Source organism: Bacillus rossius, chromosome 3 (genome assembly GCF_032445375.1).
Source record: "Bacillus rossius redtenbacheri isolate Brsri chromosome 3, Brsri_v3, whole genome shotgun sequence".
In the NCBI taxonomy this organism is placed as follows: Eukaryota; Metazoa; Arthropoda; class Insecta; order Phasmatodea; family Bacillidae; genus Bacillus; species Bacillus rossius.
The window spans coordinates 67,492,654-67,518,029 of NC_086332.1; the positions used below are offsets into that span (position 1 = coordinate 67,492,654).

A 25,376-nucleotide genomic window follows, 5' to 3' on the forward strand; every position below is an offset into this window, starting at 1 on the left:
CGTGAGCGCAAGAGATCATCGATTTGCCATACACATAAAAAAGCACGAGGTCTCATACGCATTACATTTTTTGGGATGGATTTTAATCGAGCCATTTATTTACTTTGATTAATGTTATGTCCAGTAGTACAATGTCATATATAACCCATAAAGACTTTTCTTACGTGTAACATCTTAGCTCTCGGTTACGGCATTTGGCAGGAGTAATTTTGTGAATGAAACGGATGTCGCATGGAACGGAAATGTGTAACCAAATTGCTGCTATCTGTGGCGGATGGCGAACCAAAGTTTGCAAAGCCAAAGGGAATCTTTATAATATGAACTGTGTAATAAATTTTAACAGGTAGGACAGTGAATTTCTAAAATTCCCTGTCGAAAATCAGGTCCAAACTCGCTGATCAGAATTTTTTCAAGTATTTATTCGCTTTTATCGGAACCGTTTCATTAAATAGTTTAAAATTTCGGTCTGCTAATCAAATGATTCGATAGTCAACGTAGCTGCTCTGGCAGCGAATTCTAGCGGCGGGTGCAGAAACTTCGTGTGATTCGTGACAAGAAATGTTGTTGAAAACACAATTTGCCTATATTTATCACGCTCGGCATTATTTCGTATTATAAGTGTATTTGAAACACGAGAACACATGAATTGGTTCGTTACCTAAAATAGATGTTACACTTCTCTGGCGAGTAGTGAAAGACTCTATCACTTTTTTTTAAGGAAGAGAATCTGTGCAGGCAAATGAATTTTGGAAAAATACACCCAAAATGTAACTGAAACTACGGCTGAAAAAAAAAGAACTACGGGAAAAAAAATTGTTCCAACAGCAGACCCATGACCTACTTAATTTCTGTCAAGCTCATCTCGCATTACCAACTACTATGCTACCATGTTAAATAGTTCTCATTTTGCAAAGTTGGCGTTTACTATTCAGTGACAGTCTAGATTGTAAATATTTGTACACTAAATGACTCGTGTGATTGTACAACATGTTATTTGAAGGACTAGAAGCCCATGACAATCACCTGGATATAATATTACCGAATCATGTGCAATAAGGAGAGAAAGTGAAATGTGACACGAGCAAATGAACAACTGATTTTGGAAACTTTGATGGATTATATTCTGGCACCACGAAATGACTTGAATTTTGCATGTCTCCATCCATGAGCACGAAGTATTGCATTGTGCCAGTATGCATCCCGGGAGCTGTTTGTCATTTTACAGGCACAGGGGCAGGAGGTTCGATAAGGGCGACACCCGCGCGCATGACAAGTATCTCGTCACCCCTACGCGCAAAACAAGATCACTCGACTTCCGCCAGAGCGATCCGGCTTCGATTTCCGGCGAGGCATGGCCCTGATTTCCCAGAAATGGAAAACGCGGCGGACTTTGTCGTGAGTCTATGGGTTTTCTCGCGGTACTCCCATCTCACTCCAACAAAGCATTCCGGCACAGCTTAACTCACAGCACTTCATCCCTCACGGAAGTTTTTAGTAGTTTTCAATAAATTTTATCACTCAGGGCTCTTGGCCCCACAGTATTTAGTTGATTATCCTATTTATAGAAGTTTAATAATTAGATTTAAGATTAATAACTAGGGGCATGCTTTTTTGCAAAACAATCTGAGCAATCGGCTAGGCTGCAGTAAAGTATGACCGCGCCAACAGTTTCTACAGCTGCGGCCACATAGCGTGCTATACTCGCTATTTTCGCGATGTTCGCTGCGCGAGTAAAATATAGCCAGCTGCATCTCAGGTGCCACTGGCCACACCAAGCTGTCTTCGATACGTTCGCCATGTTGGAGACGTCACCAGGTGTTTGGTTCTCGGCTATTTTTCTTAAACGTAGCTGACTTCGCGCATGCGCAGATAAACAAAAATATCTGATATAGGCCTACGCGCGGAATTGTACTGTTCTTCTGCGTTTTCTTTTTATGAAGTTAAATTTCTTTCAGTATTGTGCTTTAAATTGTCAAGTCGACGGAAAAGTTAATTAAAAGGTTACGAAAATATCTATGTTTATGTTATAAATCAATGGAAGAATACAGAAGGCAGGTTATGCAGGACAATGCCTGGGATTTGATTCCAAGGGAATGCTATCAAACAGAGTTGAATTTATCCTGAAATAATGCATAAATTTGGTTTCGTCCTCGCAAGCATATTCTTAATAAAATTATGAAATACTTCACATTCGTTTGTTTAATATTAAATTCATGGACCCATTTCTTTTTACGTTCACATCCTGTGAGAGCCATCAGAATATTATCATCGACGGAATCATCACTCGAATCCCACGGCATGCGTCTCTCCGACATCGCGAACTAGACTATCCTGTGTGGCCACCTGGCACAGCGAACATCGCGAACATAGCGAAGCTTTCTGCGTAGCCACGGTTTTAGCTGTAATTGGTGGCCGTCTGCAAGAGACGCCGTTGCCTTCGCGCAAAATTGCTTCGAAAAAATTGTCGTGTGGCGACAGTGGACATGTACCTGAGAGACACTCGCCCAATTAAGAAACACAGACGATGCTACATCCTGTTATGATTTGAATAATTAAGCATAAGCCTAGTAATGATTCAAAATTCCATCACATGCAATACACCAGTCTATAATATTAGCTCTTAGGTGCACGTTCAATTAGGGTAGCCCTGGCCTGCCATTGACTGAGCTAGAAGAAGAGTTAGAACACATACAAACCCTGTATTTTCCAGTGTCCGATATCAATCTTTTTGTGACTGATGACTGGAACAGATGCCCGTTCCCGAAACTACGTAACTGTTTTGTCATAGGAAACCTACTGTGTTCGTTAATGCTGTCGTCGTTGTGTTGTCCATGATACCTGTTTATTTTCATCGTTGTGTTCATACGTTTGCTGCGTTGTCCAGGTTTGTTGTCTATCTGCGTTTACTGTTCTTCTTAAAACTGTCTCGTCATGTTGAGCCCACTGTGTGCTGTTACATTTTTAATGACTAAATTCCTTCCACGGATTTCTTGTGCTGTCTGATATTTAATGTTTGAATGTGTTCGTGTCGTTCTGTTGCACATAGTACCTGTTTACTTTCATCGTTGGGTCCATCTTTTCGACATCAGCTGATTTAGGCTTGTTCTCTGTGGGTTTATGTTTACATTATCATTATTTTTGAAGTAAAAACTTCTTAAGCCACGTTGAGCGATTTTTGGTAGGGGCAAAACTTATGGATTCGCGTTCCTGACATGCTAGTGACGTGTTGCGCCAGACTGGTGACGCGCATATATATGCACTAATACATTGTATATACTCGACTGTATCATGTGCGTGTTGGACTCTTTTTGGATGGGTAAAATCTTGTGAGTTCGCGTCACCAACATGCTGCCATAGCAGTAAGTGAAGTTAAATTGTTTAATTTGTGCATACTGTACATTGCCTAGTGAACACATGACCCAGGTCTGACATCACTTGTAAGTCATAGTTAGGTATTGAATTTTTACGCAATTTTGACATACCATTGACATTTGTTGTGACTAAAAAGGATAAATGTGAACATGCTGACACCATACTGATATAATACCAAAATCATTTGCTTACGTACATTTGACGCAGAAAATGTCATATTACACATTTAAAAACAAAGTTTCAAGTTTTCACTTCCCCATTACTGCATTTTCGTTTTTTTTTTTTTTTTTTTTTTTTACATTCTAGATTTTTTTCTCCTTGGCTAACGGTGCAAACTGCAATGGTGCATGTCCGCAAATTTGTATTAAATCAACCATGGCCTAGTTAAGAACGTTGAAAAAATGAAACACGTGTTCGGAGTCCAATCGAGTCCGCAAATTTCCAGGGTGTTTAGCCATCAGGTGCCGGAGGTATTTTTAACTCGCGACTGGCAGACGGCCAGCGGAGAATTTATAAGTGAACGGACGCGGACGCACGCGGTCTTACGAGTGGATCCAGGCCAAACCCTGACCTAAGAGCTTCGCTATTTCTTTTTTCTAGCGTGGACGACCCTCTGCCCTGGCTGCTGCCGACGACATCGACTCGGCTTCTTTGTCTGTGCTCCCGTTACTATCGCTTGAGGCAGCTTCGTGAAAAAAAAAATTAATAAACAAAACGAACGAAACCGAACCAACTTAAATTATAACAATTACTGAAAATTTGAAGCAAAACACATTTTTAAACAAAAAAACTACCAAATAAAAGCATGTTTGAAACATTTAAGGTAATAAATATAGTTTGATATTCCAGACATTATAAACTTAATTTATAAAAAAAAAGATGAATACTTAATATAATAATATGTATACAGGTAAATTTAAAAATCTACCTAATACCTTAGCTACCTTAACTTAAATATAACATGTTTTGTAAAAGTCATTTAAGAAAATGTACAAAGATATATTTCTTCTAGAATGTCTAACAAAAACTCTAATAATCATTCACACGCATTCACAGAAATCCAATCCCAAGGGACTGGAAAAATTCGCTGTTTCAATGACCTCCAGGATAGACTCCACGATCCTCTATGTACTCGAGCCAATGACATATGCTCATTGGCTACTAACTCGTGACTTCTGTTTTCTGGGTTGCTTGTTATCCGATATTCTTTTGTTGAGGATTTTCCATTTGCTCGAAGTTTTTTAGCTTAACTGTTATTCAATCGTTGAAGCAGCACACAGATAAACGTGTTTGGAGTCTAGCCTATTGCGATATGAATACCTTAATTTTCCCACATTAAGATTAAACCTTAGCGCAGAAATGCTATTTAAATACATCGATAGTGTTTTCTTGAACATCGAAGGTAAATGTCGAGTACTAATTGCTGATTTATTTAGCGATTTTTCAGCGACATCCCAGAGAAATTCCACTTCCTAAAGCACAGATCCTTCATTCCCAGCCACGGGTCTGTGTTGTGGAGTTGCATAATCGTCCCCCCCCCCCCTTTTTTTCCCCAAGGGGTGCAGACGTGGAAGAAGGGGGAGAAGGGGGAGTGGAGGGCGTTGTCGCGGCGGGAGTTCACGGCGGAGCTCGGAGGCTGGCAGGTGAACGACTCCCTGGACCAGTCACTGGGTCATCTGGCCGCGGCCGGCGACGAGCAGGACTCCCCTCCCAACCCCCCTTCCTCCCGTAACCCATCGCCGTTGCGCGCGCGAGGGCCGGGTAACGGTCGTGGCGTCAGACCCCCCTCCCCCCTCGTCCCATTATCAAGCCCACATCCCTTCCCAGAGCCCTCTTCGTCCTAATCCTCGAGCAAGGTCGTGTCTCCCCGTGGAGATGAAGAGTCAGGGAGTGGGTGTGTGGGATCTTCGTCGTGTTCATATTTGAAATGAAAATCACAACGAATACTCACCAACCCATCCCATCTGGATAGCAGAACAGATTGACGTGCAACATGTTAGCTCTCGGTATACGACGTTCGGTATGAGTAATCCGTGAATGGAACGGAAGTCTTACGGAAACGTGTAACCACGGTGCTGACATCCGTGGCTGATTGCGCGAAACAAAGTTCACGAAGCCAAAGGGAAACGTTATTGTATTAACTGTTTTATTAATTTTAACAAAATGGGCAGTATTTTAATAAAATTCCTTGTCTTTCTTTCAAGTATTTTTCGCTTTTAAACTTTCGCTCTGCAAATCGAATGATTCGATAGTCGACGTAGTTGCTCCGGTAGCGAATTCTAGCGGCGATTGCGGAAACTACGTGTGATTCGCGTCCATAGATGTCGTTGAAAACACCATTTGCGTATATTTATGTATCACGCTGGGCATTGTTTTAAAGATTTCTACGTAAAGATTTCGTGTCCGAGTTGCGTATTAGAAGTTTATTTGAAACATGAGAACACATGAATTTGATCATTACCGAAGTTAGATGTTACACATCTCTGGCGATTACTGAAATATGTTTGTTCACCTTTTTTTCTTTATAATAAAGTTTAATGGGCCATATCTCGCTGGTGTGTTAATATTTTTTTAGTATTACACTTTATTATAAATATACTTATACATATTATTTATATTCAATTATAATACCCACGACACAACAGAATTGTTTATGATCCTACCTAACGACTTACTGTCAAGCCTTTGTACAGCAACGGTTTGCTTTGCTAACCCGTTGCTAACCAACATTGAAAACAAACTAAAACCCCCCATGGTATACATCCCGCGCGCTGCTCCGTATGTGCAGAGACTAAGACATGTTCACGTTTACACGGAAAGTATAATTTTGAGATCGAAGAGTAACTGAAAGGTATCTCTCCCCTCCGCTCGTGAAGAGTCCCGATAGCTCGGCGACGCTACTCCCGCAAGGGACTGATCCCAGGCACGGCCGCAACCTTCAGGACTCCAGCTGTGGCGTCGTACCTCGATGTAGTTCGACTTCGCGCGCTGTCCGGACCTAACGTCTCGATGGCCGATGCCACTACACGCTCACAAAATATTTGATTACGCTTCTTAACATTTAATGGAAGTTATTAAACTTTACAGGATGTATTTAAGCTGTTGCTTAGACACACGCCATTGCTGATTTAAACCGTACGTCATAAGAAACCTCAATAATAGAGAATTACGATGAATATCCATGCAAAAACCACACGGAAAAACAAGCCAAAACCAGGCGATGGCAAAAAATTCAAAAACACTGACCGCAAACAAAGTTTCGTGGAAAGCATACAAAGTTTTATACGCAAAGAAAAAGAGTGAAAATCAGACATTTCTAAAGTTTTGTAAATGCTAAAAAAGACTGAAGTACAAGGTAGTCATAGAACGTCCATGAAATCAAAGAATGGATTTAGAGAGACTTAAACTCTTTGCCAGCTCTTTTTCGAGATTTTAACAGAAATACTTTTACTGGGAGGCAAAAATTATTAAAACTGAATTTCTCAATCCTCCTGACGTAGTTTATCTTCTACAAATATTTCTTTAGCTAAATCTTAAGTACCTATGTCTTTTCAAGCTATTGACAGGGTGTTATGTGTTTGTACAGCTTACGAAGATTTAAAAATAATTATTGAGTATAGCTAATTTGTTAATATTGTCCTACAGACTGTACTTCATTGAATCATCCTAGACGATTAAGCTTACTTTTTGTTGAAAAATTATGAAATTGTATAATCTAAAACCGCTCACCCACTAAAGCAGTCATTAGCAGCTACATATTTGTTTCCGAATAAACCGACATTTCGGGACCCCGTGTACTAATTCAGTGCTGGTTCGCGTGCACGTAATGGGGGTGGTTTGGGGACTCGGACACGACCGCGAAGCAGGCCAGATGCGTCGGCGAAGGACGGTAGACGAAATAAGATAAAAAGCTACAAGACACAATGAATAAAACTTTGCCGGTGGTTAAAGTTGACCGCCACCGACTATGACCTTCAACAAGCAGATGGCGTGTAAAGAAACGTGATTTTTTTTTTGTACGTCTCGTCGACACCACGTTCTGTTACCACCTTGTGGCTAACCTGACCGCAGTTCGAAGAATGACGCGACGGTTCTACCTCTATATCTACTTGCGAGTTTGTACATCTCCGACCCACATCCCGAGCGAATGTGGGTGCGCGTACAGACTTCCGCCAGCGCGGGAGAAGATATGCTTTTTTTATATTTCGTTTGGTAACCCAGCGCTCTTAAGTCACTGCCTAGTCAGGGGTGTATTTGTGTTATCGCCTCTAAGCGCAAGGCTCTGAACTGGCGCGCAGCTTCTCTTGTGAGATTTGAGCGGTGACCATAACATTATATGGCGGGGAAATGAAAACAAGGGTGTTTTTAAGAATGGTATAGGTGGTTGAGCGTTTTTAATCATCTCTACTGAGTTTTTTGTTTAAAAATTATTCAGAAAACACGATTATTGTGTTTCTTGTCCAAACATTATTCAGGAAACACGATTTTCATCCATTTGGACTCTACCAAAAATACAGTTTAAAATTAAAAAGGAAACATAACTACTCGTCTGCCTTCGGCGTATTCTCGAATGATGTTTTTGTAAACAGACAGCGCTCAGATATCTTGATCAGTTTTTTTTTCTTCTTCAAATCTCATGGTGTGTTTTGAAACTCTGCACCCCTTCGGTAGGCGGGCCGCTCAAGCCTTATGCATAACCGTGCGACGTAAAACACTATACAGTACGTTCTGAGCGTGTCATAGGCAGGTAGGTGGGTTTTCTTGCGATACTCCCGTTTCCCGCCACCATCAATGCATTCCGTCAATGCATTCCGTCAATGCTTCATCTCTTCGTTTCACCCCTCATGCATCCCTGATGACCTCCTGTCGACGAAACCATAAAAAACTTGTTCATTAATTCAATCTTTTTTTTTGCGCTGCCGTTTTTTTTAACGGTTTGGAAAGTGAAGTGAAGCCTATGAAGTGAACATACTCAAATTATAAACATTTATTTTTACGACCTGTGTGTACAAAGTTCAGTCAGAATTTTATCGACAATCTCCGGCTGCAGGTTCCTCACTAAATAAAAATAACATACAAGTAGTCATGTAGTGGGTGTGGAACTTCGTCAAGCTAAAAATTATCCAAAATTTTAACATTCGTCTAAAATATGTACTTTCTGTAATATTTGCAAAAAAAATTGTTGTTCATTTGGAACTTCAAAGGCGTACACCAGCCATGGAAAGCACTTTAGGGCATAATGCCCGCGCTAGCGATTGTTTCATTGTAATTGGTGGTCATCTGTAAGATAAGCCCTTGCCCTATTTGGCTGGGACATTCAAGCCGCGTTTACTTCCGCGTTGGATGGCTATGACTGGTGTTATTAAAGTAGACGTGTGTATGAAATAAACCCAGCCAACCACCAAACAGACAATGCTACAGAGTGGAAATCATTTCGCGTAAAATACATGGCTCCAGACATAAGACGTAAAAAGGTTTTCAACTTATTCTGTGAACCCGCAGCCGAAGTTTGCTTGGTGTAAACCTGACGCAGCCTGTACAGCAGTACGGGCCGGCGCGCGGACGTAAGAGCAGAGCCGTGGCGAAGCCGGCGCCCGCGCGGGCACTCACCGAGTCCTTGGCGAAGTCCCTCATGCTGGTCATGCTGCCATCAGCGCTCCTGGCGGCCTGCAACACGCAACACACGCACGTGTCAGCTTCCCGCGCTGCTCCCAGCTCGCACGACCACTCACACCAGCGCCATCAGCCCCGCACTCGTTGAAAACGAGTGATCGCTAGGGACCGGAAAAAAAACTTGCGTTTTCAAATACCTCCGGTTATTACTTCCGGGGGATACGTCTCCGTTTACGTGACATAGTGGAACGGACCTGAAGGGAGCGAGTAGATGGAGAGAGACGCGCAGTGCCAATTAACTCTAGCACCGACGCCTCTGTTGTGGTTTTGGGAAACAAACATGGACGTTAAAATAAATCGCAATTAAGTTTACAAAAATGTTACGTGTAAGAATTTGAGCTTAAGGGCTCGTCAGCACCGAGGTCAGTAGGCCTACGAACCAAAAAAAAAAAACACGTCACGAATCAAATAAATCGAAAAATGCCTGCAGTGCGTTAGGCCACCAGGATGTAAACCCAGGTATTTAAAGATTTTAGGCTGGGTTAAAAAAAACTACGCAAGGAACGTGGCGACGCAACAGCGCAACCAACGGAAGAAAGTCACAGTCGTTTATAGAGCACGCAAGTCGCAAGACGTCACCAACGCTATCGTATAACTTGAAAATGTTAAACAGTAGAAAACATTTTTACCCAGGGCTTCTTTGTATTAATATATATATAAATATAAATTTGTTCCTGAAAGCGTAATGTTTTATTTATTTATTTAGTCGACTTTTAATTGGCATAGTTAAGGCGTTTACGCCTTCTCTTACACTAGGCCATGAGACACAAACCACGTATAAGTATTATCTAGGAATAAAACATGAAAGTACATACTAACTCATTACAAATTACAGCAATTACTTATTGTGATTAATCATTAGAGTCTCGGAAATATCGCGGATTCCTCTGGCCTCAGGATAGAATTCAAAGTTATAGGTGTGCTCGACCCATGTTTACTTTCCCATTGGTTGATTTCTCAGCGAGAACATTTTTAGCCTTGTTATTTGGCACTACCTGATTCGCTTACTTCTCTCCTAGCTGGTCATCGTTGGCTCACGGTCGTAGAGGGGCGTGTCCAGATAACTGCGGTCCAATCATGAACACAGTGCGACAGTGTGGAGGTTTGCATTCTAGCTTGCGACTAAATGAATCCGCGAAATTTCCGTGGCTCTATTAATCATCTACCAATTTATACTAGGATAGACTCCACAGTACTGTGTATGCTCAGGCAAATTGCACCTGCTCATTGGCTTCCGACTACTGGTAGCCTGTGATTAGGTAAATAGTTAGTTGAGAATTTCTTATAGGCCAGGAGTACTCCCTTTAAAGTGTGTGCTAATAGAAGAAACCTTTTTGAATTTTATCCTATCGCGAAAGGAATCCGTGAATTTTTCCGGTCCCTGGTGATTGTCCTCGGGCAGTGACCTCCGCCATCTTGGATTTATCGTTATTTTCGTTTGTCACTTATTTTTATAATTATTCTTCTAAATTACGTACATGACATGGCATTGACATACGAAAGGACTTCAGACCTTACATAGGGGTGTAAGTGAAGAATTTCGCAGATTATAAGTTGCCGTGAAATAAAATTATTTTTTTAATTTAATTTAAATTAAAGGCTTACAATCAAACCCGTGTTTCGTATGAAATATAATGATGTACTGAAAGATAACAAGTGATTTCAGTGTTTAAGGCAGAAATAAAGTTTTATTTTTGATATTAAAAATTTGTTTTTCTTTAATTGTAGCATGTAATTTAATCGTATTTCTGTAAAAAAAAAATTACTGAAAGAATTCGGTAATTTATTGTTATAAATCATTGTATTTAAACAAACAATTTGTTTAAAAAAATTATTACAAATTAAATTTATGTTTTATAACCGTTAACTCTTCAACAGTCTAAGAAAATCTGTAAATACGTATCGATTGCCTTGACGAAAGCGAATCTTAAATTATTGATTTTAAGGTGGAGAGATGTGAATTTAAATGCGCCATCTTAATATTAAATGTTTGTGGGCCTAAATATGGTTTTTTTCTTCATAATTTGGCTTCGTTAAAGCATATTATGTAATTTAGTGGAACGATTGTAGCGTTAATGGCTGCTAATAATAAGTTCCACCTGTAATAAGTATATATATATATATATATATATATATATATATATATATATATATGTGTGTGTGTGTGTGTGTGTGTGTGTGTGTGTGTGTGTGTGTGTGTGTGTTTTGAATTTATCTTTGGGTGTTTCCCCAACAGTAACAATATTTTCAATACAAACCATGTCATAACATTCTAAAATCCCTTAATGTTTGATCTTTGGCTTAAACGTTCAACATGATTATGATAACATAAAATATGTTGAAAACAATTTCGGACCTTATCTCTCCGTCTTAAAAAGAAAGCTGCGTGTTACGATGGACGAATGACTATCTGTCTCCACTTACTTCCTTCCCCCACTCGACACTGCTCAAACAAGCTGCTTTCTTGCAGCAGTCAAATAAAGTATGTATGTACTCGGCGGATGAAGGGTAAAAGGAGGGAGTGATCGGGGGAGCGCGCGGCAATGTTTTCACTTTCTCAGCTGGCTGTTGGTAAACCTGAGCCGCGTGTGTCGGGTGGCTGTGGGAACGTCTGTCGGCGGGTCGTCACCCCCCCCCCCCCCCCCCTCCTCCGGCCGACCGTCGTCCCAAGAGCCACGGTCGAGTGGAGAAAGTGACTGTCCCGAGCGCCTGCTTCCTGGTGCGCCTCGCCGTCTGGGCTCACGAGTTCTCATAGAGGAGGGAAGGGGCGGAGTTGCTAAGGGTGACAATAGCTCGAGCATCACACGTTTTACTGCCTCTACGCGCCAGACGCCGAACTGGCGTGCAACATTCTCGTTGGTAACGCGCCTCTACGAGACTTTAAGCTGTGACCAACACCATCGAGCATACAAGTCCTGGCTCAACAGATGTGTGAATCCAAGTCTACTACTATATAGTAAACAACTTACTATAGATCTACGCGTTTTATTATTAATAATTTAATTTTTTTTTAGTTAAACAACAGTCAAATTTATTTGACCACACATCCACGGTGCAATAAGTATTTGTGGACAGAAACTCACGTTGCATTGGTAGCTATCTCAGCGACCACTGTCACGCAGATAGCTTATGTTGCGAGTAAACAAGCATAAGGCTCACGTGTGTCATCATATTTTGTTATTGTTTCTCTCAAGGCTCGGTCTCGTGCGTTGAGCTCGTTATTTATTTTACGTGTGATAACCTACTATTAATTAAGATAATTTCCTGTTAATATATTCCGACAGCGCTTGCACTTGTCGTTTACATAAGGTTACTTTAAGTGATCATAATTATGAAAACTGGCGTGGCTTGTTACCACCATTAGATAATATCTAGAATATATGTGCTGAAAAAATTTCAAACGAAATATAAAACGAAAAACAGCTATTATGATCAATTCACAGGAAGCCCTCAAATTATAATAACGAAAAGTAAATGAAAGAAAGCAAATGTCTTGTAAGAACAAGCATTAAGGCCATAAGGCTGAGTCTCACACGCCAAGGATTATTTTATTTTTTTTAAATCTTTCGTCATTAGTTTCTCCTGAGGGCTATTTTTAAAATTGTTAACTCACAAATATTTTCAAGAGGAAGTCATTTAGGGTAACGACATGGGTGTAAAACGTCGCACACGTGATGGCAATTACGAATACTTGTGCGTTTTACACCTATGATGGCCATAATATTACCCTAAAGGCGGTATTCCAAGATGTTCTGGTAAGGTAGCGAATAAGCATTTCCTTGTTGGGATACAACCGTAACCTAACTCGCAGGCAGTCTTCTAGAACATGTCCAAGGAAACCGAAAAAAAAAAAAAAAAAAAAAAAAATTGAATAAAGGTGCCCTGCGCGAGGCTAAATACTGGTTCCAATGCGGAACGTTTGTAAACTACCGATACACTTGTTACGCCCAAAATCCAGGAGATAAAAGCATCATCATACTAATTTAAAGGCGTTATTATAATTTTCTCAAGTACCTTTTATATTGCGATTATTTCTTGTTATGACCATTAAAGTGTACAAAATGTATTCCGGGATAGTTTCACTACTATAGAGTTTCATTTGACACCAAAAAAAAAAAAAGTACGTCCCCCGATATTTACCAAATTGAATATACACGAGTTAATAGCACCAGACGCGGGTCCGCCATCTGGACGAAACCAACGGAAAAATGAGCTCTGCGCATGCGCGAAATTTTAGGCAACAGATAGGACACCATCATCCGTGCCCTAAAAATATGGGAACTGACCGAGTCCTGTCGGGCACTCGGGAATACTGTTAGGGTACAGGCGTGGCATATTCAACACATAAACCCTTATTTTTTGAGTCTTGGATTACCGGCCTAAGTGAAATATGTGTTGAAAATGTTTGCGGCAGAACAACTACCGCAAGAGAGATATCGAGTTTTGGAAATGGCCGTTGAAAAAAAAGTGACGAAGGGTGGGGGAGAGGGGAAAAATCAAGATGGCGCGTGAGACAGTCGGCGAGGTGAGAGGGGCTGTTTGACGACACGTGGGAACAGCGAGCGGCAGGTGCCGGCCGCGCCGGCAAACAGGACGCCGCTAAACGACCAGACCAACAGCGCCCGGCGGGAGCTCGCGGTGGAGGTTCAACGAACTGCGTGCGGAGCGCCGGCCATGGTGGCTGCCCGCGTGTGTGCCCTGGCCGCCGGCTCCGCGGCCCCAGATAACCAGCGGCGAGCCGTTACAGCGCGACGCCGCGGACTTCGCGCCGAAATGTTAACACTGAAACACCGTGTTGCCTTCATTGGCGTAGCTGTGTTCATAAAGTTGGGGGAAAGGGGGGGGACAAATAATGATTTTGATGTCATGTAAACCCATTCCCCTCTTACTAAGACGGGGTCCAGGGTTCCTCCGCCGGAAAATTTTGAATTAAAAGTGCAAAATAGCGCTTTTTAAGCAGTTTTTGTATCTAACCACTGGATACATCGATATTAAAATTCACAGAAATCCAATCCCAAGGGACTGGAAAAATTCGCTGTTTCAATGACCTCCAGGATAGACTCCACGATCCTCTATGTACTCGAGCCAATGACATATGCTCATTGGCTACTAACTCGTGACTTCTGTTTTCTGGGTTGCTTGTTATCCGATATTCTTTTGTTGAGGATTTTCCATTTGCTCGAAGTTTTTTAGCTTAACTGTTATTCAATCGTTGAAGCAGCACACAGATAAACGTGTTTGGAGTCTAGCCTATTGCGATATGAATACCTTAATTTTCCCACATTAAGATTAAACCTTAGCGCAGAAATGCTATTTAAATACATCGATAGTGTTTTCTTGAACATCGAAGGTAAATGTCGAGTACTAATTGCTGATTTATTTAGCGATTTTTCAGCGACATCCCAGAGAAATTCCACTTCCTAAAGCACAGATCCTTCATTCCCAGCCACGGGTCTGTGTTGTTTCCTTAAGATAAAATTTGAGAGTGAAGAAATTACAAATAAAGTTGGGCAGAATAATATTATAAATAAAAATATCACGGTCTAGAAAGTTGGGGGGGGGGGGGGGGACAGTCTCATCCACCCAAAAAGTTCAGGGGGACACGTCCCCCCTGTAACCCCCGGTTCCTACGCCCCTGGTTGCCTTCAGAAATTTTAAGTCTGCAAACCAAATCATGGAAAAAAAGCTAGGGACTGGATATATTCGCGGGTTCAATGACCTCCAGGACAGACTTCACAGTCCTCTGCACACTCGGGCAAAACGTCACTTGTTCCTTGGATGCCGACTAGCGAAGCGCGAGGCGTTGAAGTTATCTAATGGACCCAGAGTCATCCAGATTGACATTGAAATAATAGCAGAATACTCACAAATGTAAAATTATAATTTTAGCATATTGCGAAATGAATCCGTAATTTTTTTTACAGTTCCTAGTAATAGCTAAGAACAGGAATTTTTTTTTACAAAAGTAAAAAAAATTCTCACAAGATATTTCCACGACACTGTTTTTTTTTTTCCTTATGATTGGCAGCCGTCTAGAGAAGTAATTACCTTTCTTGGCCAAGCTATTTAGGACGCGTTTGCTTCCGCTCTTGTACCGACAGTAGGCATGTACCTAATAGAAACACAACCAATCGCCAAACCCAGACGATACTACAGTGTTTTAACATACAGCTAGTCTCTAAATAAATTCGCGTAAAAACCATGCCTTCAGTAATGGGTATAGATTAAGATTAAGGCCATGTAATTTCACGAAAAGATTTCCAGGCCAGCTGTGTTGTAAAACCTTGTAGCATTGTTTGTGGTTCGTGGTTTGCTGGGTTTATTGCAGGTACATTTCTACTGCCAGCACACCAATCACCGACATCCAGTGCGGAAGCAAATGTATCCTGAATGGCCCGGCCAAATAGGACAATGGCTTATCTTGCAGACATCCGCCAATTACAAGGGTATAATCACTAGCGCAGGCAAACCTTATTGCAATCTAATGAGCACGCAGATTTTTTCTGCGAAATATGCATGCCTCTACTTATAAACTGTGTTTCGTTTATCCTCCTGCTGTCTCTATAGTGAAAGAGTAAACGGGTTGAAAACCTAAATTTAATTCCTGAAAACAAGACACTTTTCTCAGTAAGGATTTTATCAAAACCCTTCCTTTGACGTTAGAAATGTTCTTGTACTACTTTTATCGAACAAATTCAAAGATATTTTCAAACCTACCATTAAAAAAAATCCTTTCATAAATTACAGTGATAAAAGTGAAATCACTGCCTATGTCCATTCAAGATAACATCACATAAAAATAAAAATTACTTCCTTTTTTTCTTCGTGTTTTAAGAGGTTGAGTATTCGAATTGGTAATATTAAAACGGCTCCTTTTTTATTTGGAATATTAAAATATGTTGCACAGTTTTTTTTTTTTTTTTTTTGCGTAATCAACGGAACCGCACGTACTTCAAAACTCAGAGCAATCTCGACAGAATGAAAACCATACAACAAAAAATTTTTAGAAAATATTAATCTTAAAATAAATTATTATTATATTTTTTTTAAAAAAAGTGTTCACTAAGGGTGGTCAAAATTGCAATGCCGGCATTTTCACGACTTTTTAAAGTTGTTTTTATGTATTTTCGATCGCGAGCGAAGTCCTCGCTGTTCCTCTCATGAGGATGGGCGTGCCTCTGGCTGTGTGCGAGGTGCAGTATCTGCCCCCCCCCCCCCCCTCCTTCCCAAGCCCTCCGCCAACACAGACACAAACCACCGTGTATCGTATCTCGCCGAGAGGTCACGTGACAGGAAGCCGCGACGCGCCGTTCATCAGCGCGGAGAAAGTTCCGGCGACGCGTCTCCCTGCCTTCCCGACGCACCGTGAAGTCTGTGCCGCGTAATTTTTCTCGAATACGACAGTCGTGAAAAAAAAAAAAAAAAAATACCGGAGACGCCCATTTCTCAACTGTCACTTGCAAAGAACGCGTGATATTTATTCACGAACGCCGACAGCCACGTGAAGTTGTTCAGAATCACTGTTGACAGAACAACAGGTGGCAGAAGGATACGCAGACCGGCGGTACAAAGTTTGAGACTAGTTACACGAGACAGACTGTACCCAAAGAGATTCCTTGTTCATCGTGGTCCCGGAAGGCGGATGGGTGCGTCCAACTGCCCTGCTCTACGTGGTCACAGCGATGCATTCTCGAACAAACGGTATGCTACAAGCAGATTCATTTCTTCTGCGCATAAGTCAGCACTGGCTTACTATATGCTACCAGGACTGATTGAAAACATGTTTTATGGACATACGCCTTTGCTAGTTTTCACTGCTTGTTCACATATGAGCAAAAAGAATGGACAAGAAGGATGAATACAAAAACACAGAGAAAAACAATCCAAAATATGTTGATGTGAAATATAAATAAATAGACAGCACTGAGAATTCCGCGGAAGGCATTAGTCAGGAAAAAAACATCGCGAAAACAAACTAACACATTGGGCCGACAGTAATAAAAGAAACAAAAAAAAACTTGACCTACACACCGACCAACATACAAACCCAACGATGAAACCAAACATATATTCTGGACAACAAAACGGCGACGGCACAGAAGAACCTAAGGGCGGTATTCCGAGACGTTCGGGTAAGGTAGAGAATAAGCACTACCTTATTGAGAAACAAACGTAACCTGACCCGCGGGTCGTGTTCCTTAACGTGTCCAAACTAAATCCCAGTTGGGAAACCAATCGACAACCGTTTAAACCAACGGTGACCTGCGCGAGGCTAGAAACTGGTTGCAACGCATTCGCATTCTAGCGGACGTTTCGGAACCATCGATCAAATTATTACACCAAAAATACGACAATACAACAATAGAAACGTCTTTCTAATTTTCTCAAGAACCTTTTATGTCACGATTATTTATTGGTATGGCCATAAAAGTGTCCAAAATGTATTCCAGGATAGTTTCGCTATCATAAAGTTCCATTTGGTTCACCATACGCTTTGTACGTCCCCCGATGATCACAAAAGTTACTATATACGATTAAATGGCGTCCGACTTGGGTTCGCCATATGGATAAAATCAACAAAAAAAGTGAGCTCTGCGCATACGCGAAATTTGGGCAACAGATTGGCAACGAATAGGATACCAAAATCCGTTGACTAAAATCAAGGGACTGGCTGTGTCCTATCGTGCGAATGGTTAGCGTACAGGTGTAGCATATTCAACACCTAAACCCCTATTTTTCTTTCTTGAAACACTGGCATAAGAGACAACAATTACGACGTTTCTGTAACTGACATATGTTCCCATCATCAGTTACAAACAGATTTCTACAGGCACGTAAAATGTGCGAACAATAAAAAGCGTATTTCAATAAAAAATGTTTTTAATCCATGTTCTTCATTGTAAGTAACATTAAATAAAATGCTGTGATTCGTGAACCAACAGTATAAGTAAATGCAACTGAAAAAAAAAAAAAATTCAACCAATCACAAAACACAGTGTTTTAACACGCAACTGGTCTTGAAATCATTTCGCGAAAAATACATGGTCCTATAAATGACTGCAAGGTTGATTACCACGCATTATGTACGAGAACAAATTAGCTTTTGTGGTTAACTCAAGCCACTTAAGGGTCAGTTTCATGCGCCATTTTTAATTCTCTTTTTATATGTAACATCCTAGCTGTTGGAATTTGGTAGGAGTAATTTCGTGAATGCGAGCGGTGTCGCATGGAACGGAAATAGGTAACCAGGGTGCTGCCATCTGTAGCGGATGGCGCGAATCAAAGTTCACAAGACTAGGGGAAACTTTATAGTATTAACTTTTTATTGAATTCTTACAAGATAGGCTGTTTTAAGTAAAATATTACGGGCGATTAAAGAGGTTATAAAAGTGAAATAAGTAACTAAAATAATGATAGTATGAATGTTGTATCCGAAATAATTTTATGTGTAAAAAGGAAATTTTGTTTCTGTAACTTTAAAAAAGTCACTGAATTTTTTTTTATGTAGCCAATATTATTGTGATTAAAATTTATATGTTTAAAACATTTATAATTGCACGAATATCATAACAAGTTCAAGAATTCCATCCAGCACTGCGATGCGTTATTTAATTTTAAGAATGAGATTAAATTTGAAAAGTTTCAGATAGCTCAGACTTAAATTAAGTTTATCTGTCCAAATTTATTTGATGGAGAAAACTGGAAGCCATTTACCATACAATACTAACTCTATTGGCAAATATAGTTGGCGACAAATATTTGACAGAATTGTAGGGCCTTACGCCATTGCGCACAGCAGTCCGACGTTAAGTCCCATCAAGAAAACAAGTAGTACTAAACCGGAAGGTTGTATATTTTTAATGTGACCATAAATACTTTCCTCCACCCTTTTAACACATTAAAAAATATTCACTACCAAAGATTTTTACGTAGCTTATTGCGATCCTTGACATGAGGGGTGAATCCCAGCAAATGTGTCACATTTTTTTTGTTTCCTTGGTCCGTAGCCCTTAAAATCATATAAAACTAAAACGTTTACACATATATACATTAAAAAATTAATGTAAATATTTTATGGACACTATACTTTCCATAATTTTGCACAAATATCTCCCAGTTCGGTGCACAAAATATAGACACATAAAAACAAGGTTGATTTAGATAATAGGCAAAATCGAAAGAAAGGGGTAGACATGGGAAACTTTTTTTTTTAAGTTTAACACTTTTTATAAATAAATAAATATGAATCAACAAAGATCCTAGTCATGCGTGGTTTTACCCCATGCCCCCCATTTGGAACTACAGAACAAAATACTTCTATAAACCTTGACGTATCTGCGAATATTCGAAAGGCATGCGCAAGTGAGTTCGATGTTCTTCGCCTCTCACTCGGGACTGCAGCACGGCGGTTAAAGTAGCTTTCTCCCGCACCACAGCGAGTTGAAAATGAAAAGGGGGGGGGGAGGGGGCTTTCTCCGAGTGCGCCCGTCGCTGGCGCGCGGATTAATGAGCAAAGGCTTAGCGATATCGGGGTCATGATTGTGTTAGTTTGGAGTCAAGTGGTCTTGAAGTTTTATATGTACTCAAATTCATACATTCATAATCAACACATGAAAAAATATTCTAAATTCGTGTGCGTTAAAATTACAGCTGCTCGAGGAAACACATATAATATGTTCTTTGACTGCTGTTGCCGTGAAAAGTCATTTTCGGCGTTAATCGGGTCGGAGACCATTCAGTGGTATCACCATTATACTAATATTTGTTTATCAGACGTTCTTCACACAAGATCTGAATCAGCTTAAAAACTAGTAGGTAACTAAAAATTATGCTAGCAGGTGGTTACTGGCTGGTAAATCAGTGGATTCGCTGTGAGTGTGAGATTAAAGAATGAAACTCACTGAATAACTAATTAAATAAAATTCAAAATGGAGCAGTTTTGATTAAATGGAATTTAGAGTGTGTTACGTGCTAAATTGTAATTCCAATTACGTAAAACGTTGCCAGATTTTGCCTGCCACAAAAACAAGATCGTGAATAAAAGGCGTTACCAATAGTTAGTAAAATTAAAAGGAAATGTGAGAATTTTCTGCTCATTTTTTTTGTTTGACCGTATTATTTTTAATGGGGGCTTGAAAAACAGTACAGTGACGTCATCTACTGAAAGACCCGGAAATACCAAAAGCAGCTACAATTTATGAGGTGAAATTCTTTGAAAGTAAACATAAGGAAAATAGTTGTCTTTCCCCCTCCCACTTTCTTCATTTCCAACCTTTCAGAACATTCTGTCAGCTTGAAAAGAATTATGTGACGCGCACCTTCCATTACGCCAAACAAAGCTTTCCAAGAAACACAGCAGTTAATTTAAACTGTTGGGCAACTAGAAAAAAAAATACTTCAGTGGGTATAGAACATTTTTACTGCGTTTTACACTGCAATACTCATACCGTTCAAAACAGGTGTTTACCCATAAAAGTGACATTTCTCTGACTTCGAGTTTACTTAGCGTAAAAGAGATAATCATCTTCACGACGCTAGTTACATTTCATACTAACGTCTCAGACATAAATTTTCAGGCTTGTGTCTAATTAGTTTATACTAATATCAGAGGACCCTAATATTCCCATTTGACAGTTTACTTTTGTGACTGTTTTCGTTTCCATATATATTAAGGCACCTAAGTACAAAACAGTATTAAAGTTAACTCTGCTCTTGCTCTTGACAGTGGCCACGAAAGAGTGTGCTAAAACATAGGTTACACGTAACTTGGAAGACAATAAATATTAAGCTTTATATTTCATCTTCATTTTTTAATGAGATTGCTACACCGGAAGCGGAATGGTGGCTTCTTGGGTGGTGGAGGGGAAGACGTAGCAGAGGAAAATATTTTGTTGCTGTTCTTCAAGTCATCGATCCAAAATTAATCGACGCATTTCTCCTTGCTATCCAATCCTGCACAAATCCTTTCACTACTTCACAGCCAGTGCGTCCTAATTTGCTTCAAAACATTCTATCACGCCTTTGTCTTCAACAGCTTTCTCTTCCACGCTTAAATCAATTACTGTTGCTACGAAATGGGGGAATCCGGGGTTCGGTAGGATAGTCCTATTAATTGGTTAAATAGCATATTTATTTATAGCAATATTATTCCATGAATATCTATCTAAAAGAAAATACTAACCTAGTTTAATAAACGCAAACACCTCTTGTCCTTTCTGTTCGGACACCTCTGTTCTTACTAATCACTCAGAGACACCGCGTCGCAACTCAGCCTCGATGTATAGACACCTATATGCATATACACACACCTACATGCATATACACATGTGTATGCATATAGGCCCTACACGTATGCATAGACACATGTATATGCATATATAAAAATTTACACATATTTATGCAATTAAACATGTACAAAAAAAGATATCTTCGTAAAATTACAGGATTCGAGTTTATTTTCTTTGTAATGAGCATCACAAGAATTATCTTGGAACAGTAACAAACAAACTTTATTATTTGGCATTGGCTGTACTGAAAACATTCACCAGTTTTTATCATTGTATCATGGTATATACTGACACCTAATGAAGGTCCAAAAGCGAAAAATAAGCCTCCAGAAACCAACTGACCTAATCGGGCGCAATTTCAATATAAAATTTAATGTGAAAACTACCAAGAAACAATTTATTCCAATGCGTGTATGTTCCCGTCACGCTGGAATCACAACAACGCGAAAGCAAAAAATCGCGAAATTGTGAACAACGTGTAGTTTTTACCCGTGCGTTGAAAAAAAATGAACGTATATTATATAAAACATTTTCTGGCCAGTACACATACGCCACACATACGACAGCTATTTTTAAATCAAATAAGTATTTGAGAGAAAAATGTTTAATTAATGTTTAATGTTTATTCGGAACAAAAAATTAATGTGCGTGAACATATTACAAAGATTTCACAAATAAACATGTTGCTCAAAAACACTTACAAGAAAAAAAACAGACAGTAATAATACCATCGAGAATGCATCAGTCAAGTCATCATACAAAATACTGGCACCAGTGTTTCAGTAGCGTCGCTCCTGCAACGCGATGAAAATAGAAAATCTTTCTAATGGGACAGTCTTTCGCGCCAGCGAATTTCATTGCACCGACTTCACGGATGCGTCGAACGTGATTGGGTTGGGGAAATGATGTCATTCGCGCAGCGTCCGTCGCCGCGTCGCATCCGTATTGGCTGTCGTGTTCCCGCCGTTGCGCGCTTTTCGAGACTCGGGTAGCACTGCGAGTTATTTTTTAATGAAACATTTATATTCATGTATAATTAAAGACAATTTTAAATTTCTACATTTTCATGAAACAAACTGTATATCTACAAAATAGTGTTCGCAGTACTACTGTGTTCGGATTCTTACCCGGGCATTTATGCTTTGTGTTGTCCCAGTACCTCCAATAGTTTAAAGTTATTAAACCGTTCCCTGGATAGCTTTCCATTACAATTGCAAAATTAAGTTCTTAAAGATTTAAATAATTTATTTTTAAAAACTTTATGCTTGAATGAAACATCAATTAGAATACAAAATTACACGCCAATTTTCGTAAGAAATACTCAAATGTTATCTCGAAAAACTTTATTCGTACATATATAAAAAAAAAAAAAGTAACCACAGCCATGTGTTGTTCAAAGTCACAAAAATATTTCTTGCAATATGGCAAGCTTATTTCTTAGACAACTTTCGTGAAATGACGGGGAAATGTTTCCTGCGCGTGGGGTGAGGAAGGGCGAGGAGGGGTGAGGAGGGGAGAGGAGGGACACAGCCGCCCTATGGACCGGGAGATCATCGCTCCGCCGTGCCTGGAGGAGCCGGCGCGACGGGAAATCCTGGTCACGGTCGAGCTGCTCTTTCGAGCCGGGGCGACAGGAAAAAGAAGAAGAAGAATCTCCCAGTCAATGGATCTCCATCGCCGGCTGAAGAAACAGCCCCAGAGGAAACTGTTTTAACTGTTTCACTCACGGTGTTCCCACGGAGAAAATTTTTTTTCTGTACTTTAACGAAAGATAACGTTTGGAAAGCAGTTGCCCAGAAATTAGTTTGTAACAACACAAGAAAATTATTGTAACTTTGTACAGCATATGGCTATGGTCATTTTTTTTGCGTAAATTTTATACGTTTTTCGATATAATACTGAGTACTTATTACGAAAATTTGCGCATGATTTTATATTTTATTTTATTTTTCACTCAAACATTTTATTTTCGACCATGGAAAAGATGATTAATATTCAACAATCTGACTTTATTTTATTGTATCATGCTTATTACGTGCGCAGTTAGTTGGTACTAGAAATATATACTCAGGGAACGGTTTACAATTAACTTGAACTATTGGAGGTACCGGGACAACGCAAAGCATAAATGCCCGCGAACTAAGTATTACTGCGAACTCTATTTTGTAGTGATACAGTTGTTTTAATGTAAATAAACACATTTACAAATATATGTTATTTTGAATAAATATTTTTGCTCCATTGCCAAAAAAAAAAAACAGTCTAAGCGATGATCTTTGCAACGAACCCACGCTGGTTGGTAAGACCGCTAAAGAGGGGTGGGGGGGGGGGGAAGGCGCGTCAGGGTGGCATCGAAGGTTGTCAACGGAATACCCGAGCGCGGAAGAGCTCAGAATATCCGCTCCATGGAGCGATCCCGTCGCAGAAGAGCTGCTTGCTGACCGAGGGCCGAATGTCAGGCCAAGGCCATCGAACCCAGGAGACCGCTCTAGGTGACGAAATGTCACCCGTAACCCCAAGGGATGAAACTGAAACCACCAGGTTGTTATTGGTTAGTAAAAAAAAAAAAAAAAAAGTTTACTGGGGGACGCTGAGCAGGTTTATTTTAGTTATGCAGAAGTTCTCGGCCGTGGTGGAGTTATAGCTGGTTGGTAAAAGTTTGGATGGAGGTTGGGGCGGTGCTGCCGCAGGCTAGAAGTTTTATAGTTGTATAGAAAATATGCTGGTTGATTATCTTTATCGTCAGAATTGGTTTGCGCACCGAGTGCTGTTGGAACTGCGAGGTTCCTGAACCGCGCGGGCCACTCCGGGGGAACGGGGGGGGGGGGGGCCAAGGCCCGCGGAGAGCACAGACGGGTCGGCGAGGACTGGGGTCAGGAGCAGTGAGACCAGCCGGGCGCCGAGGACTGGGGTCGGGAGCAGTGAGACCAGCCGGGCGCCGAGGACTGAGGTCGGGAGCAGTGAGACCAGCCGGGCGCCGAGGACTGAGGTCGGGAGCAGTGAGACCAGCCGGGCGCCGAGGACTGAGGTCGGGAGCAGTGAGACCAGCCGGGCGCCGAGGACTGGGGTCGGGAGCAGTGAGACCAGCCGGGCGCCGAGGACTGAGGTCGGGAGCAGTGAGACCAGCCGGGCGCCGAGGACTGAGGTCGGGAGCAGTGAGACCAGCCGGGCGCCGAGGACTGAGGTCGGGAGCAGTGAGACCAGCCGGGCGCCGAGGACTGGGGTCGGGAGCAGTGAGACCAGCCGGGCGCCGAGGACTGAGGTCGGGAGCAGTGAGACCAGCCGGGCGCCGAGGACTGGGGTCGGGAGCAGTGAGACCAGCCGGGCGCCGAGGACTGGGGTCGGGAGCAGTGAGACCAGCCGGGCGCCGAGGACTGAGGTCGGGAGCAGTGAGACCAGCCGGGCGCCGAGGACTGGGGTCGGGAGCAGTGAGACCAGCCGGGCGCCGAGGACTGAGGTCGGGAGCAGTGAGACCAGCCGGGCGCCGAGGACTGAGGTCGGGAGCAGTGAGACCAGCCGGGCGCCGAGGACTGAGGTCGGGAGCAGTGAGACCAGCCGGGCGCCGAGGACTGGGGTCGGGAGCAGTGAGACCAGCCGGGCGCCGAGGACTGAGGTCGGGAGCAGTGAGACCAGCCGGGCGCCGAGGACTGAGGTCGGGAGCAGTGAGACCAGCCGGGCGCCGAGGACTGGGGTCGGGAGCAGTGAGACCAGCCGGGCGCCGAGGACTGAGGTCGGGAGCAGTGAGACCAGCCGGGCGCCGAGGACTGAGGTCGGGAGCAGTGAGACCAGCCGGGCGCCGAGGACTGGGGTCGGGAGCAGTGAGACCAGCCGGGCGCCGAGGACTGGGGTCGGGAGCAGTGAGACCAGCCGGGCGCCGAGGACTGAGGTCGGGAGCAGTGAGACCAGCCGGGCGCCGAGGACTGAGGTCGGGAGCAGTGAGACCAGCCGGGCGCCGAGGACTGGGGTCAGGAGCAGTGAGACCAGCCGGGCGCCGAGGACTGAGGTCGGGAGCAGTGAGACCAGCCGGGCGCCGAGGACTGAGGT

General features: G+C 41.8%; 1 protein-coding gene across 1 annotated transcript in view; it reads right to left on the reverse strand.

Annotated features, from left to right (window-relative positions):
- LOC134530833 (trichohyalin) overlaps nucleotides 1-25,376 on the reverse strand; it is a 274,103-nt gene that overhangs the window by 69,467 nt on the left and 179,260 nt on the right. The window contains exon 7 of the mRNA XM_063366080.1: nucleotides 8,983-9,039. Coding sequence (XP_063222150.1) covers nucleotides 8,983-9,039 — 57 coding nt within the window. The remainder of the gene's footprint in view (nucleotides 1-8,982; nucleotides 9,040-25,376) is intronic.